The sequence below is a fragment of the Gymnoscopelus braueri genome, assembly GCF_963280865.1.
Source record: "Gymnoscopelus braueri genome assembly, chromosome: 16".
Lineage (NCBI taxonomy): Eukaryota > Metazoa > Chordata > Actinopteri > Myctophiformes > Myctophidae > Gymnoscopelus > Gymnoscopelus braueri.
In genome coordinates, this window is record NC_137616.1 from 46,751,944 (window position 1) to 46,769,176 (window position 17,233).

The 17,233-nt window shown below is 41.5% G+C and overlaps 1 protein-coding gene across 1 annotated transcript; it reads right to left on the reverse strand.

The window, feature by feature from the left end:
- Window positions 1–1,587: 1,587 nt before the first annotated feature.
- On the reverse strand, window positions 1,588–16,463 carry LOC308103528 (kunitz-type protease inhibitor 1-like). Its single transcript, XM_080453533.1, has 3 exons — window positions 15,825–16,463; window positions 14,709–15,027; window positions 1,588–1,704 (listed from the first exon to the last, which is right to left on the reverse strand). Exons 1-3 carry the CDS (start codon window positions 15,939–15,941, stop codon window positions 1,700–1,702), a joined length of 441 nt encoding a protein of 146 aa, XP_080309659.1. The 5' UTR covers window positions 15,942–16,463; the 3' UTR covers window positions 1,588–1,699.
- Between the last annotated feature and the right edge of the window lie 770 nt (window positions 16,464–17,233).

A 17,233-nucleotide genomic window follows, 5' to 3' on the forward strand; every position in this document is an offset into this window, starting at 1 on the left:
CCTCTCTCTCTCTCTCTCTCTCTCTCTCTCTCTCTCTCTCTCTCTCTCTCCTCTCTCTACCTCTCTACCTCTCTCTCTACAAGCTCACAGCGTTGCAGTGGTGGTGGAAAAAGTACTCAAATGTTACTTAAGTTAAAGTATCAATACTGCAATGTAGAGATACTCTTTGACAAGTAAAGTCCAGAATTCTTTGAGTAAAAGTATTGGCATAAAAATGTACCAAAAAGTAGAAAGTATTCATCGTGCAGAATGTCCCATTTCACAAGTTTTCAAACGTATACAAATGTTTTGAATGCAACGCATTGTGAGCTTGTAGATCTGCTATTTTCAAATGGCCTAAATGTATATAGGGCTGAAGTGGTTAATGTAGGTCTTCTAAGGATAATCAAAATCTACAAAGTAATAAAGTTTTCAAATAATTTGCCTCTGAGATGTAGTGGAGTAGAACCACTGGTGTGTGTGTGTGTGTGTGTGTGTGTGTGTGTGTGTGTGTGTGTGTGTGTGTGTGTGTGTGTGTGTGTGTGTGTGTGTGCGTGCGTGCGTGCGTGCGTGCGTGCGTGTGTGTGTGCGTCTGTGTGTTTGCACGCGTGCGCGTTTCACCTGTCCTGTCCACGATCACAATGAGGAAGTCAACGTCTCCAACACGCGCTACCGATTGGTCGGCAGACGTCAGCTGACGTCAGTGGAGGCGTGAGAAAGAACTTAAGAGGTTTCGGTGTGGTTTTACTAATTATGAAATAAATAATGATACATCATTGGTTCTCAAAGTGGGATCCGGGGACCCCCAGGGGTACTTCCAGGGGGTCCCCTGCTAAATGATGGATCGGAACCAAATGGACCCTTATGTATGGGTCTGTAACTCTGAGAGCGTACACATGGAACCAAATGGACCCTTGGGTCTGTAACTCTGAGAGTGTACACATGGAACCAATTGGACCCTTATCGGTCTGTAACTCTGAGAGGGTACAAATGGAACCAAATGAACCCTAACGGGTGACGGGTCCATTTGGTTCCATTTGTACACTCTCAGAGTTAAATTAGCATTGATTTTACAATATGAATTGGGGTCCCAGAGATAGAGATGCCATTAAATGAGGGTCTGTAGCCCTAATGCATGTCAAACTGGGGGTCCTTGAAATTAAAATGGTTGAGAGTCCCTGGCTTATCTTTTCAAATGGGGGTCCGCGGGCTAATAAGTGTCAATTTGGGGGTCCTTGACATGAAAAAGTTTGAGAACCACTGACATATATGATATCTATAAAATAAACGTTTACAAACACAGACAGACAGTACCTAAAAAATGTATGGATCTGTTCTTGAGAGATTACCACAAGTGTTAACACATGGCCAAGGCAGCAGTAGATCAATATCTCCATCTAGTGGCGAAGTGTCGCATCATACAGTGTTTATAGTAAATGTTTATATTGTCAGACATTATACAGTGTGTATAGTAAATGTTTTATATTGTCAGACATCATACAGTGTGTATTGTAAATGTTTTATATTGTCAGACATTATACAGTGTGTATAGTAAATGTTTATATTGTCAGACATCATACAGTGTTTATAGTAAATGTTTTATATTGTCAGACATCATACAGTGTGTATTGTAAAGTGTAACAGCTTTTAAACCAGGGTGCAGCTGCTGACTCTCAAGCTGTGAAGATCAGAAGAGAAGAGAAGTGCTTCGCTTCTTCCATTAGACTGTTAGAGCACACACACACACACACACACACACACACACACACACACACACACACACACACACACACACACACACACACACACACACACACACACACACACACACACACACACACAGAGAACATACTATAGTGAAAACATCTTTTAGACCAACACTTAATATAATAATTGAGTGCAGAAGTGACAGTTATAGTAATATTATGTCTAATGTACATGTGACACGTTGTGACCTTAAATATATATAAATCTGCTATTCCTTTTTTAGCGTTGGTGTCGTATTTAATAATTATAATAATAATGGGGTATTTGGTACCAGACCCCCATCTGTTTTTTGCCAGGGACCCCCATACAAGATTTTGTTTTGATATTGATATAACATCTACTTTAAAATAGATCTGTAAGCTCACAACGTGTTGCATTCTGATGCATTGTGAGTTTGTAGATCAGCCGATGTGTATATAGTATGGATTATTAATATCATTATCATTATATATCATTATTCAGGCCTATTTGTGTATCATTTTTATTTTCTTTGTCTTTCTATGTCTGTCACCTTAACTTTGGAGGCTTCACCCCAGAAAGTTTTTTTTTCTATCGATTAGTCACCCCATGGAGACTTGAATTCATGGATATTTGCTTGTTTTTGTCGCATTCCTAAGCCAATAATTTGATGAGCAGTGGACTGGTAGGCAGCGGTTCCGATAGGAGACACAAAGGAGACTATTTGTGTCTCCTAACGGAACCGCTGCCGGTCATCAAATTATTGGCTCTAGCTAAAATCTAAAATGACATAGATGCTTACCCGGATTAACAAAAATCATCCTTAACCCTTAAAATTTAAATTATTTCTGTGGAGTTAAAATCATTGTTTTCTTGTCCTGGCATTTGACCTTTGTGCCCTCAAAAGGTGGTGACAACCAAACAACTCCATGTGATCTACTGGACAAGACATTTCAACATGAAGTGGAGGGTCAAATGTAACCACTTCTGTATCTGAGTCATACTCTACTTCTCTCTTTGTTTTTATCTTGTTGGCAACAGTTTCCTCCCATACAGTGGGAACAAATATGAGATCGTTTTATAATCTGTACTCTACAATATTGTATGACAGGGGTCTTGAACAGGGGGACTCAAAGTTACTACATTTATTTAATGTATGTTATTTACAGGGCCACACAGGGATGTCCCTATGCATAAAAATGTCAATAAAATTGCATGAATTGAAACAAAAAGTGATTCATTCATAATATGATTTAGTTTGTTAGGGTCATTCCTACCATTATGTGCCATTTCAGCCTAGTAAAAAAAAAAAACAGGACACAGGACAATTATATCACATTTATAGCACAATTATTATAATATCAGATGTCCCTTCCTTTGCCATGCTAATGCATTTTTATAAAGTAATTAAAAATAATTATCTAATAAAGCACGCATTTTTATTAAGGCATAGTGTAATTTCAATCCAATGAATTGTGATTAAAAAAACAGTCGTTATTGTCCACCCTAGTATGTTTTGCACCATAACAGGGTGGACTGATCACAGGGTGGACAAGAAATAACAGGGTGGACATCAAACAAATAAGCAAAAAAGTAAAAATAACTACAACAAAAATATTTAATTAAATACAATAATAATATCGTAATATAATATTAGAAAATTATTATAAACATCAATCTGAACATAGAATGCAAAGATCCTTTCCATTAATAATTATTCTGACCCACCTTGTGAACAATAACAGGGGGGGGGGGGGATTACTCTTAATGTAATGAAGAATATTGTACTACCAGTAACTGAGTAAGTAAATGAGCTGGAGGGAATAATGCTATGAAGATAAATACATTTAAAAAATAAGACATTCCATCATGTTGAATAGAAAATAAGATCCATACACAAGATAAAACAAAAAAAACATCAAAATAAACTATTAATGTTTATTTTATTCAATCATGTTGATATTGTCAGATTATGATATTCCTCTGCTTAACACATTGATTGCCAAGATCGCATCGATGCGTTCTTTCAAATCCATCGCTTGAGTGCCAGCATTCAAAAGAACGCATTGATGCGTTCTTTTGAATTTTCATTGTTGTCTCCGCCAGGCCGAAAGGCATGGCGAGAGAATATGTTTTGCCCCCTGTCCGTCCGTCTGTGTGTGTGTCCGTGTGTCCGTGTGTCCGTCCTGTCTGTGTGTTAGCAGCTAATCTCCGGCACCGTTGGCCCGGTCGCTCCGAAACTTTGCACACACACTTCCTGGATGCCAATTCAGAATCTCTGCCCCAATCTTTTCACATGGGCCTGTTATAGCGCCACCAGGAGGCCGATTTGTGCAAAACCCATTTTTTTACATTACTCCTACAGATTTTATCCAAACGTCATGCAAATCGGTACACAGTATCTCTATAGTCATGTGATCAACACGAATCTGTCAGATTTCCCATATTCCATCCTCATTGCCTATGGTTGCCTTCCAAAGTTTGCAAGATTGGTCCGTTTTGAACAAAAAGCCTCAAACTATGCACGCAGCTTGCGATTTCCGTGAATTTTCACACGCACCTTCCCACTAGGCCAAGGAAGAAATGCCACCCTTTTTACATTGGCCTGTTATAGCGCCACCAGCAGGTCTAATTTAGCAAAACACATTTTTGGAACAAAATGCCTCAAATCATGAATGCAGTGTTTGACTGCCGTGAAAGACCTAAGAATAAATGGCACCCTTTTCACATTGGCCTATTATAGCGCCACCAGGAGGCCAGAATAACATACCTGACCTGGCGGAGACCTGTGCTCCGAGGAGCACTTTTTCTAGTTTAATCTGTGATCGCACGGCTGTGTTTATTTCTCATCAGCACTTTCGTTTTCCACTTACGTCACACTCACCCGGAACGATGTAAAAAAATAAAATCTTTCCGGGTCACATTGTTTTTCTCCAGTCATTTTCGTCCAGAATAGGGAAAAAAACGAACGGACAGCTCAACTTCTATTTTCTTTGGTTCGGGTGACTAACAGTCATCGTCTTCGTGTATCACATCGTTTTCAGGCCGATCAGCGGGTCAGGGATTATCGTAAACATAACATCCGGTGAATGACAGGATATGACGTGGGCCTGTTTGGGAGGGGGCGAGCGAGGTGATCAATGTGTGGATTTGCTGCTCTCTACTGGTGGAACTGTCGTACGTGCTTGACACCACAATCAGAGAATTTATTTGAATGAAAAATTACAAAACAAAAAAAATAAAAAACACGCAAATTGCTGGCACAGGGGTGAGTACATTATGAATAAACTCTGGCAGTCAATGTGTTAAGTATCCTTGTCATTGTCATCCTGGATTAGACTGAATGATCATTATGTCTCAAACTAAAGGCATTCCCCCTGTATGAGTCCTCATGTGTCTTTTTAGATCACCACTTTGACTACATCCTTTGCCACAAACTGTACAAGTATAGGGCTTTTCGCCTGTATGAGTCCTCATGTGTATTTTTAGATCACCCTTGTGAGCAAAGCCTTTACCACACTCTGTACAAGAAAAGGGCTTTTCACCTGTATGAGTCCTCATGTGTATTTTTAGATCACCACTTTGACTACATCCTTTGCCACAAACTGTACAAGAAAATGGCTTTTCACCTGTATGAGTCATCATGTGTTTTTTTAGGTCACTTTTCAGAGCAGAGCCTTTACCACATACTGTACAAGAAAAGGGCTTTTCACCTGTATGAGTCTTCATGTGTGTTTTTAGATTACCCATGTGAACACAGCCTTTACCACATACTGTACAAGAAAAGGGCTTTTCACCTGTATGAGTCTTCATGTGTGTTTTTAGATCACCACTTTGACTACATCCTTTGCCACAAACTGTACAAGTATAGGGCTTTTCGCCTGTATGAGTCCTCATGTGTATTTTTAGATCACCCTTGTGAGCAAAGCCTTTACCACACTCTGTACAAGAAAAGGGCTTTTCACCTGTATGAGTCCTCATGTGTATTTTTAGATCACCACTTTGACTACATCCTTTGCCACAAACTGTACAAGAAAATGGCTTTTCACCTGTATGAGTCATCATGTGTTTTTTTAGGTCACTTTTCAGAGCAGAGCCTTTACCACATACTGTACAAGAAAAGGGCTTTTCACCTGTATGAGTCTTCATGTGTGTTTTTAGATTACCCATGTGAACACAGCCTTTACCACATACTGTACAAGAAAAGGGCTTTTCACCTGTATGAGTCTTCATGTGTGTTTTTAGATCACCACTTTGACTACATCCTTTGCCACAAACTGTACAAGTATAGGGCTTTTCGCCTGTATGAGTCCTCATGTGTATTTTTAGATCACCCTTGTGAGCAAAGCCTTTACCACACTCTGTACAAGAAAAGGGCTTTTCACCTGTATGAGTCCTCATGTGTGTTTTTAGCTCACCACTTTGACTACATCCTTTGCCACAAACTGCACAAGAAAGGGGCTTTTCGCCTGTATGAGTCCTCATGTGTGCTTTTAGCTCACCACTTTGACTACATCCTTTGCCACAAACTGCACAAGAAAAGGGCTTTTCGCCTGTGTGACTCATTGTGTGAATCTTCAGATTTCCTTTTCTAGTAAACATTTTGCCACATTCTGTACAACTAAAACTTCTCTTCCCTGTGAGACTCATCATGAAGTGAGTTTGTTTCAATGATTTCAGGTCCTGGGACAGCTTGCGCTGTTCTCCCACATTCTGTTTCTTGTGTGATTTCAGTGTGTTTATAGCTGACTGATCTCCCCTAGTCTCCGACCACTCATCACTGTCTTCAGTGTCTGATTCAGAACAGTGTGAAGAGAGGAGCTGGCCATCACTAGTTGGTTCTGATGTTCCACAGTCCTCTACATCAGCTTGTGTTTTCATGTGTTCAGTTGAGGTGCTGGTCTCTCTGTTTTCATCATCATCTTCACTTTTCACTGCTAGTAATGTCAACGTTGACCCACCAGCCTCTTCTTGTCTTTCCGGTAACTCCTCCTGTTCTTCTTTAATCTGTGGAGGTTCTGGTTCCTCCTGAACCAGATTGGGGCTCTGCTCCTCTTCAGGTGAAATCTCCTCTTTACACACAAGTAGATGCAGGAAGTCTAGGAAAAATATACAACAAGACTCTATAAAAGGTTTGAATCTCGTAACTCCACTGCATTATCTCAGTGACCAGTTGTGGCAGGAAAAAGTATCAACAAGATTGCTCTTTGCCCATATCTTACAAATATTTTATTTAATGGTGCGCTGAATGCAATCTGTGCTGCAAATAGTGGCCGTTGTTTAAAACAAAACAAAAAAAAACAGTACATACCTATCCTGTACAACTTTACAACAGGTTTAAACCACCAGTAAATAAGACAGTACATACCTATCCTGTACAACTTTACAACAGGTTGCATCGTTGCATCAAACATCAAATCGAAAAAATATTTACACCCTCACCTTTATGAGATGAGATGAAAATAAATCAACAGAGAGTGCTTAAAACTTACTGAGATCCAGGTGGTCTTCAGGTTCCTGTTTAAGGTGGTCTTCAGGTTCCTGTTTAATAGAAACAGTCCTGGCTGGAGAACTGATCTTCACCTGCAGACTGGACTCCACACACTGGTCTGGAATGAAGGAATAAAATATGCACTTTAATAATAAGGACTTTGATGTGATATAAATAAGGACTTTATTAATAAGGACTATGATGTGACATGAATAAGGAGTTTCATAATTAGGACTTTGATGTGACATAAATAAGGACTTTATTAATTAGGACTTTGATGTGACATGAATGAGGACTAAGATACTATATATGGAGACTATACATATTTATGATTATAGAATTAGCGGATCAAAAGCTTGTAGATCGGCAATTTTTGGTACTTTTGTGTGACACTGTAGTATGATGAATTATGGCATTAAGTTACCCCCCAAAAAACAGGGTTAAAATATGGAGATGCAAGGTTTCTGCCCGACAGCAACGATATGCAAAAAAGGAAACACAGCTGCTATAATAGAACAGTGAGAATCATGTAGATATCAGGATTCACATGGGAACGGTGTGGCTCCAATGATGATCTCTGACTACATGTGAACCAGGGGTGAGCTGTAGGGGGTGCTCAGGGGGTCGGCGACCCCTTAGCTCTGAAGCTACTATGGGGGCTGGGAACTCCACATGCACGTGCGAGCACGCACCGTCAGCGGCGAGCCGTCTTTAACACCTTAAACAATGGCCTCAACCTGGCTGCTTTGCATAACATTAGGCTACTCGAGAAAAGCCAGGGAGTGTGAAAGGGTTAATCGCTTAGCAGAGGACACAAGAGCTGTAGCCTACCAGACACTCACAAAGTTATCCCTGTCTAGCTCTGGTCCACAGCGTTAGAAGGAGTTCTCCTTAACGCTATGGTACTTTCGATGCTTTCCCCTCGCACCGCGGTAGCACAGCCTCTCGTCTGTAGTAAAAATAAAAAATACACTTTTGGTACTCACCAAAACAAAGACGGTTTAATGGAGTTGAAAGCCTATTCTACTAAGTGGGAACACTCTGAGCCCCCACCTCATGTCTAAAATACACTTTTTGGCCAGAAAATAAAATATTTCACCGGAAGGAAGAATTTGGTCAATAGGAAAATTTCATTGACCAGATCTGTAGAGGGCACTGTGGAGTAACCAAAAACAGGTTTTAATTCCGGTGAAATATTTAATTTTCTGGCCAAAAAGTGTATTTTAGACGTGAGGTGGGGGCTCACAGTGTTCCCATTTAGTAGAGTAGGCTTTCAACTCCATAAAACCGTCTTTGTTTTGGTGAGTAGCAAAAGGGTATTTTTTATTTTTTACTTGTTTTAAAAAACACTGTTTTGAAAGCAATGTAAGTCTTAAAAAAAGTAATTCAAGTAAAGACAAGTTGACTGATTATTTTAAGTACTTATGTGTGGGTGAATCTATGTAAAGGGCTTTTATATAAAACTAAAAGGAAAATATAATTAATTAATTGAAACAAAAATAAAAACAACAAATTAACAATGCAACTAAATAATAAGAAATATAATTACATTAAAATCACATGTTGAATACAGTATTTCAACTAGCACTGAGCTGATCGGCTATGTATACATGCATGTGCGTGCGCGTGCATGTGACGTCATAAAATAGAGCCCCCCTAGCTCAAAAATCCACAGCTCACCACTGCATGTGACCACATGAATTAAGATTCTTCATCGTGGAGACAGATTTAGATCAATTGGATTCAATTACTGTGTGTGTGTGTGTGTGTGTGTGTGTGTGTGTGTGTGTGTGTGTGTGTGTGTGTCACAGAAGTGGGACGAGGAGTTAATCTCAGTCATCAAAACGGAGCCTACTGGCCGGTCTATTGATCTACAAGCAATGATCCCCAAAAACAGATCTACAACCTAACAACACCTCACCATGCAAACACTGTGTCACACCTGCAGTGTGTAGTTTGATGTTGTGTGTGTAACAGACATACAGTGTGTAGTTTGATGTTGTGTGTGTAACAGACATACAGTGTGTAGTTTGATGTTGTGTGTGTAACAGACATACCTGCAGTGTGTAGATCGATGTCCATATCAAAATCAATGTCCAGCAGTTTGTTTTGTTTCTCCAGCAGTTTCTAGTGTCTCTATCTCTCTCTGGAAGAGGTTGCACATGAACTCTGCAGCCGCACTGAGGCGCTCCAACACAAACACTCTGACAAGCTTCACACAACAAACATCAGCACCACGCTGCTGTTTGTCCAAAACACACAATATATCCTCTCCCACCGACGTCATATGTTCATTTATCTTCAGCCGTACAGACTCCATTGTTTTTACCTCCATTATGAGACGGTTTTCACCTCCTTTATGAGACGGTTTTCACCTCCTTTATGGAACGATTTTCACCTCCTTTATGACACGGTTTTCACCTCCTTTATGACACGGTTTTCACCTCCATTACGAGACGTTTTTCACCGCGATCACAACACGCAGGAGCTTCCGGGTTAACGTGTTTCACACATGCGCATTGAAGGATCCAGGCACTGTTGCCTTCTTAGTGCCTTTCGCCCCCTGGTGGAGGAGGTGTGTAAGTGAAGATAGAGCCTCCTGTAGCTGTGGAAAGACAGTCTGTTCTCCCTCACTGTGAGTTGTGTGTTTGATCTGAACTGACGGTCAAGCTTTTATTGTCTTACATGAGGCTGCTACGGGGCGGAGCTTGACACACACACACACACACACACACACACACACACACACACACACACACACACACACACACACACACACACACACACACACACACACACACACACACACACACACACACACATTTGCATCTTAAATGTGGCTGGCCGGCCCACTTGGCACAGCACAGATACTCTACAAACACTTTAGTTGTGTCATTGTCTCCACGTATCCCCCAATTTACACATTCTAGTATCTAGACTGATTGATTGATTGATGTACTTTATTTAGTAAGACATGAGAACAGTACATGACAGTACATAACAGTACATGGAAGTAAAAATTCACAATACAAGGTCTACTAAACTGGAAAACTCATTAAGCACTGAGCTTGTTTAAGATGAGAACCCCATGCACACAAATCATGATGACATATAAGAGACAGACAGATACACACACTACTATACAGAATGTCATACAATCAGTTTACAGGTTACTGGTATGAAGAGTGAAAAATATGTACAAAAGAAGAAAGAGAGGGGGGGGGGGTAGGTTAGGTTAGGACATGGGGTAGGTTAGGACTTGGACAGGGGCCATTTTTGAATTGCAGCCTCCTGAAGGTGTATCTTTAGGGCAGTTTTGAAAGTGAGTGGGGTTTTACACTCCTTTACTCCTTTTGGTCGGGCATTCCACATTTTTGATGAATAGCATGAGAACGAGTTCATTCCCTTTCTTGAGCCAAATCTGGGTTGAACATGATTTGTGGAGTTGCCTCTGGTGTTATGATCATGGACTTCATTAACATTTTGGAAGTATTTTGACAAATACAGGGGGATCCCAATGTTGTGGTGTATCTTGAAGACATCATAGCAAGTTGCTGTACTCTGTCCTCAACCCTAAGCCATCCAATCCTAGCAAAATGAGCAGGGGTTAGATGGGTTTTGTGATTGAGGCCAAGAAGTAGCCTTACAAGTTTGTTTTGGGATGTTTGGAGCCTTGTTTTTAAGGCCTTGGAGGTGTTGTGATACCATGAAGTGCATGCATAATCATAATGACCTTGTATGAGGGCCCCTGCAAGAATCTTCAGAGTATTCTTATTGACTAGACGATCAATCCTCCACAAATAGCGTGTTGTTTGGTTGACCTTTTTGATCGCTCTTTCGGCGTTTTTGTTACCGGAGAGGTTTGCCTCCAAGATGGAACCCAGGTAGGTAATTTCATCCTTTCTTTTGATGACATCATTACCCACTTTGATCGTGAAACTCTCTGCCTTGCTAAGGTTAGGACTGGACCCAAAGAGGATGGATTCAGTTTTACCCAGGTGTAATGAAAGTTTGTTGTCGGAGAGCCAGATGCAGATCTTGTTGAGTTCAGAGCTGAGAGTTTTCTCAACCTGCAGCCTGTCCCTGTCCGAGACTAGCAGAGCCGAGTCATCTGCGAACAGGAACAGTTTGCAGTCGCAAGCTGAAGACATATCGTTCACATATATCAGGAACAGTAAAGGTCCTAGTATACTTCCTTGCGGACCACAAGTCACTGGGAGGGGAGGGGACTGGGTGCCGTTTACTTCCACCACTTGCTCCCTCCCTTCCAGGTAGGATCTCATCCAGCTCACCGACGTATCATCAAAACCTATTGCTTTGAGCTTATTGATCATAATTGGGTGATTAACGGTGTCAAAGGCCTTTGACACCGTTGTCTCCTAATTCCCAACAGTTTTCTGAAAGACGTATGTTTCTATGTCAGTGGTGCTTAATCTTTTTCATGTCAAGGACCCCCAAAATTATATGTATTTGGCCGCGGACCCCCATCTCAAAATATTGTGTTCCAGGGGGTCCCAGAAGCAAAGATTTGAGTAAAAAATGTTTGCTTTAAAAATATATATATATTCCAAGACTTTCACGCATTTTCCAAAAAATAGCAGATTTCAAGCTCATAGCGCGGCACTCGGTGCCGTGCTATGAGCTTGTAGATCTGCTATTTTTGAATAGCCAAAGTGTAAAATAATGCTTTTTAGCTCAATCTAAAAATGACACAGATGCGTTACAGGTCTTAATGGGTTAATGTAGTTACTAAAACGTTAATCCGCCAAAGTAGAGAAAATAGCCGATCTGCAAGATCTCCACACGTCACCTCATGATGACGTGTTGCACCATGTGATTTTGTAGACGTGTTTTCTCTCCAGTCCTTTTTCTAGTTTTTCCTACATGCCCAAAACAAGGATTCCAAGTTGAAAGTGGTTAAATGGACATACTTACCATCCATACATACCTACATTAACCCCCCCCCCCCCCATTACCCCCACCCCAAAAGAAAAAGAAATTGGGGACATTTCCTAAATTCCTGAAATTCCTGAGCTTAACTTCCTTGTGGAAACCTTTGGAAATTTTCCGGAAATTTGGCGACGCCCTGGAGGTGGAAAACAGCACATTCAGCACCTCCTACTTGTGGGTAAAGATGGAAGCAGGGTGGCTTTGCAAAGACGTCATCTCATTTATGACAGTGCTTCACTTTCTTATTTGATTCCATTTGTACGCTCTCAGAGTTACAGACATGTAAGGGTCCATTTGGTTCCATGTGTACTCTCTCAGAGTTACATATTCTGTAAAGGTCCGTTTGGTTCCTAACAATCAACAATTAGCTGGGGACCCCCTGGAACCCCCTCAAGGACCCATGGAGGTCCATGGACCAAACTTTGACTTTTATTATTATTAAGGACAGAATGGTTGCTATGATGATAGGATGACAACAAGCCCGGTCTTGAACCTGTGACATCGTAAAAAAATGGTCTGGATATTGTAACTGGCTGGACACCAGTTAGAGATATTGTACTGGGAGCTGACGAGTACAACCACAGTCTGATACTGTTGTACTGGGAGCTGACCGGTACAACCACAGTCTAATATACTGTTGTACTGGGAGCTGACCGGTACAACCACAGTCTAATATACTGTTGTACTGGGAGCTGACCGGTACAACCACAGTCTGATACTGTTGTACTGGGAGCTGACCGGTACAACCACAGTCTGATACTGTTGTACTGGGAGCTGACCGGTACATACACAGTCTGATACTGTTGTACTGGGAGCTGACCGGTACAACCACAGTCTGATACTGTTGTACTGGGAGCTGACTGGTACAACCACTGTCTGATACTGTTGTACTGGGAGCTGACCAGTACAAACACTGTCTGATACTGTTGTACTGGGAGCTGACCAGTACAACCACTGTCTGATACTGTTGTACTGGGAGCTGACCAGCACAACCACTGTCTGATACTGTTGTACTGGGAGCTGACCAGTACAACCACAGTCTAATACTGTTGTACTGGGAGCTGACCAGTACAACCACTGTCTAATACTGGGAGCTGACCAGTACAACCCGTCTTTGACTGCAGTCTGTCGATCAGCGTGTCACGTGCACAATTGCAAAGACATGACTATGATGATCATAGCTTTTGCACAATAGTAGGACTGTTCAACAAAAACATATATATATGTCACAGGTAAATTGGCATTCCAGGTAAATTGGAAGTGGAGCGCTTGTTTTTAGGCGCGGGGCTGCGAGGCGAGGCTTTGATGCGAGGACGACAAGAAGAACATAGCAACCAGGAAATGGAAGCACCAGCCTCAGTGGCGCACTTCGATATTCATTGGACTCCCCATCCACTACCACTGGGAGTCTGGGTTTGACTCCCGCTTGGGACATTACTATATCAAAGAACCGCGGACTACTTTTTTTCACCGATAAAGTATAGTTTTGGACCATGACGGAGGCGCGCCGACTAGTCGACTAAAGCGCCGTCCGAGTTATGTACCGATAGGCACAGAATCGTAAATGATGTTGTGGGGACTGCGTTTGCCCCAACTGCCACTCACTGCACTAACATAGCCCGCCAGCACCGCCCCCTCGCCCGCTTGTGCTTCAACTGCGTGGAATATGGCTGTGTGTGTGTGTGTGTGTGTGTGTGTGTGTGTGTGTGTGTGTGTGTGTGTGTGCGCGCGCGCGCGCGCGCGTGCGCGTGTGTGTGCACGCATGCATGTGTGCGAGCTCGTTTGTGCGCGTGTGCATGCGTGCGTGGTGTGGGGCTCATGTCTGGCTTGCATTGCCCTCTAGCGTTGATTCTACAGAATTGCCTGGGGGGGAGGGGGGCGGTGAAAACAAGCGCTTCTTTTCCAATTTACCTGGAATGCCAATTTACCTGTAACATATATATATGTTCAAGTTTATGCCGGTGAAATGTTGAATAGCATGTTTAAATGAAGTGATGTCAATTTGGCTCCATCAGTGTAAATGAATTACTAGCTAAAGCACTTTACCCATTTGTAACTCAGAGAGTTTACACATTAATGTAACCAAATGGACGCCTACGGGTCCATTTGGTTAACTGTTTGTTACACTCTCAAGAGTTAAAACCCATTCATCCTTACCAGACAGTCCCTCGGATCCCTTCAGGTATTTCTCACAGACGGACTGCAGGATACAGCATTCATCCATTCATCCACGTACACAGTGGTGGAAAAAGTACACAAATGTTTTACTTAAAAACCCATTAAGACCGGGGACGCATCTGTGTCATTTTAAGATTGCTTTGGCTATTCAAAAATAGCAGATAGAGAGCTTGTAGATCTGCTATTTTTGTAAAATCGTGAAAATGTGTGCAAATCTTTGAATGTGTATTTATTTTTTAAAGCGTTAGGATTTAGAAAACATTTTTTTAATCGGCCTCAGGTCTTAATGGGTTAGGTACAGTAGTTAAGTAAATGTACTTAATTACTTTCCACCACTGTGCATACACCCATGTGTTCATTCATTCATTAGTTCATCCATCCTCACCAGACAGGCCCTCGGGTGGTCCCTTCAGGTACTTCTCATAGACGGACCGCAGGATGTAGTTGACGAAGCCCGCTTTGTTGACAAAGCGGCAGGCGTATCTCTGCTGGTGCACGCAGTCGAACAGGAAACAGGTGTGGTGGCTGCTGGTGGTCTCGCCAGCTGTGTGGTTGGTGGTCTCCACCAGGGCCAGGTTGCAGCGGGGGTCCTGACAGCAGGCGCTCACACACTCCTGAACCAAGCGTACCGGCGGGGAGCTCAGGTACGAGGCTCCGGACCTCACTGCGTCCTCTGTGTCCAGGACGAAGTTCTGCTGAGCCTCCTATAGGGATGGGACCGTATGGAAATGACAAAAATAATTATGATTTTTTTTTTCGCGATAGTCAAAATATGCTTAAAACTTAAAGGGATAGTTCACCCCCAAAATGACTTATTTTCTATGGATTAGTCACCCCATGGAGACTTTTTGTTTTTGACGCATTCCTAAGACAATAATTTGATAATTTGATGACCGGCAGCGGTTCCGGTAGGATACACAAAGAGTCTCCTTTGTATCTCCTACCGGTCCGCTGGTCATCAAATTATTGGCTTAGGAATGCGTCAAAAACACAAAAATATTCATGAATTCAAGTCTCCATGTGGTCACTTGAGTATTTCCAATTCCCAATACTTTTACTTCTACTCCACTACATCTCAGAGGTGCATATTATACCTTTACTCCGGTACAATTATTTGAAAACTTTAGTTAGTACCTACTAGTTACTTTGTAGATTTTGATTAATATAACAAGACACATACATTAACCACTTCAGCCCTATATACAGTACACATTTTGGCCATTTGAAAATAGCAGATCTACAAGCTCACAATGCGTCGCATTTTCAAAAGATTGTTATACATTTGAAAACTGGGTAATGGGACATTCTGCATAATGAGCGCGTTTACTTTTGATACTTTAAGTACATTTTGATGCCAATACTTTTGTACTTATACTCAAGAACATGCTGAATTCTGGACTTTTACTGGTAACAGAGCATTTCCACATTGCAGTATTGATACTTTTACTCAAGCAAATTACATTTGAGTACTTTTCCCCACCACTGGTCCCATCGTCCCTACCTTGAAGCCCCCATCAGACCCAGAACAGGACCCCTGCTGCTCCTGCTGTCCTCTGACGCAGAGAGCGCACAGCAGCGCGCACGCCCACAGCACCGCGCGCACACAGGAGGACATCATTGGTATAAACTTTATAAACAGTGTAAAAAACCTCTCCCATTAAAGTTGGTTCCTTAAAGTCCTCCTGATGCAAAGTGACTTTGGGTTCTTTAGAAAAGCGCTCTATGAATTTGAGCTATTATTAAAATTATTATTATTATAATTATTATTATTATAATTATTAAAATCGTCCAGAGTGGTAACAAGGTAGTCGCGTTTTTTTTTATGCCGTTGACGGTGATAATAATAATAAAAAGTAGCCTAATAACTGTCTGAATTCAACAAAAAATAATAACAACGGCAATAATAAGAAAATAAAACGTCTAAATGGCGTTTAAAAAGTCCTCAGCGTTCAGGATTATCCAGGCTTTACTCCGTTTATTATAAATAATATCAACAGGAATAATAACTGTCCGAATTACAATAAAAACACAAAACAATGAATAAATAAGTCGCAGCTGGTTTCCTTTGAGAAAACAAATGGCGTTTTGTTTGCTTCCTATAGAGACAAAAAGGTGGAGCGACGGTGTTTCTTATGGACGTCTGTCTCTGACAGGCGTCTCTCTCTCTCTCTCTCTCTCTCTCTCTCTCTCTCTCTCTCTCTAGTCACCTCTGTCTCTCTCACTCTCTCTCTACCCTCTCTACCTCTCTCTCTCTCTCTCTCTAGTCACCTCTCTCTCTCTCTCTCTCTCTCTCTCGCTCTGTGTGTGTCTCTCTCTCTCTCTCTCTCTCTCTCTCTCTCTCTCTCTCTCTCTCTCTCTCTCTCTCTCTCTCTCTCTCTCTCTCTCTCTCTCACAGCCGTTGCAGTGGTGGTGGAAAAAGTACTCAAATGTTAAGTTAAAGTATCAATGCTGCAATGTAGAGATACTCTTTGACAAGTAAAGTCCAGAATTCAAAATTGTTTTGAGTAAAAGTATTGGCATCAAAATGTAAAAAAAAGTAGAAAGTATTCATTGTGCAGAATGTCCCATTTCACAAGTTTTCAAATGTATACAAGTGTCTTGTAATGATAATCAAAATCTACAAAGTAACTAGTAGCTAAAGTTTTCAAATAATTGTAGTGGAGTAAAAGTAATATTTGCCTCTGAGATGTAGTGGAGTAGAAGTAAAAGTACTGAAAATTGGAAATACTCCAGCAAAGTAAAAATACCTCAAAATTGTACAGGACTTGAGTAAATGTACTTAGTTACTTTCCACCACTGGTGTGTGTGTGTGTGTGTGTGTGTGTGTGTGTGTGTGTGTGTGTGTGTGTGTGTGTGTGTGGTGTGTGTGTGTGTGGTGTGAGTGTGTGTGTGGTTCTCAAAGTGGGGTCC

Excerpts from the sequence above, each read along its gene's own strand:
- LOC308103528 (XM_080453533.1), bottom strand. The coding sequence starts at position 15,941 with ATGATGTCCTCCTGTGTGCGCGCGGTGCTGTGGGCGTGCGCGCTGCTG. Across the intron at positions 15,028-15,824 it reads GGTCTGATGGGGGCTTCAAG|GAGGCTCAGCAGAACTTCGT; the intron begins GTAGGGACGATG and ends CCATCCCTATAG.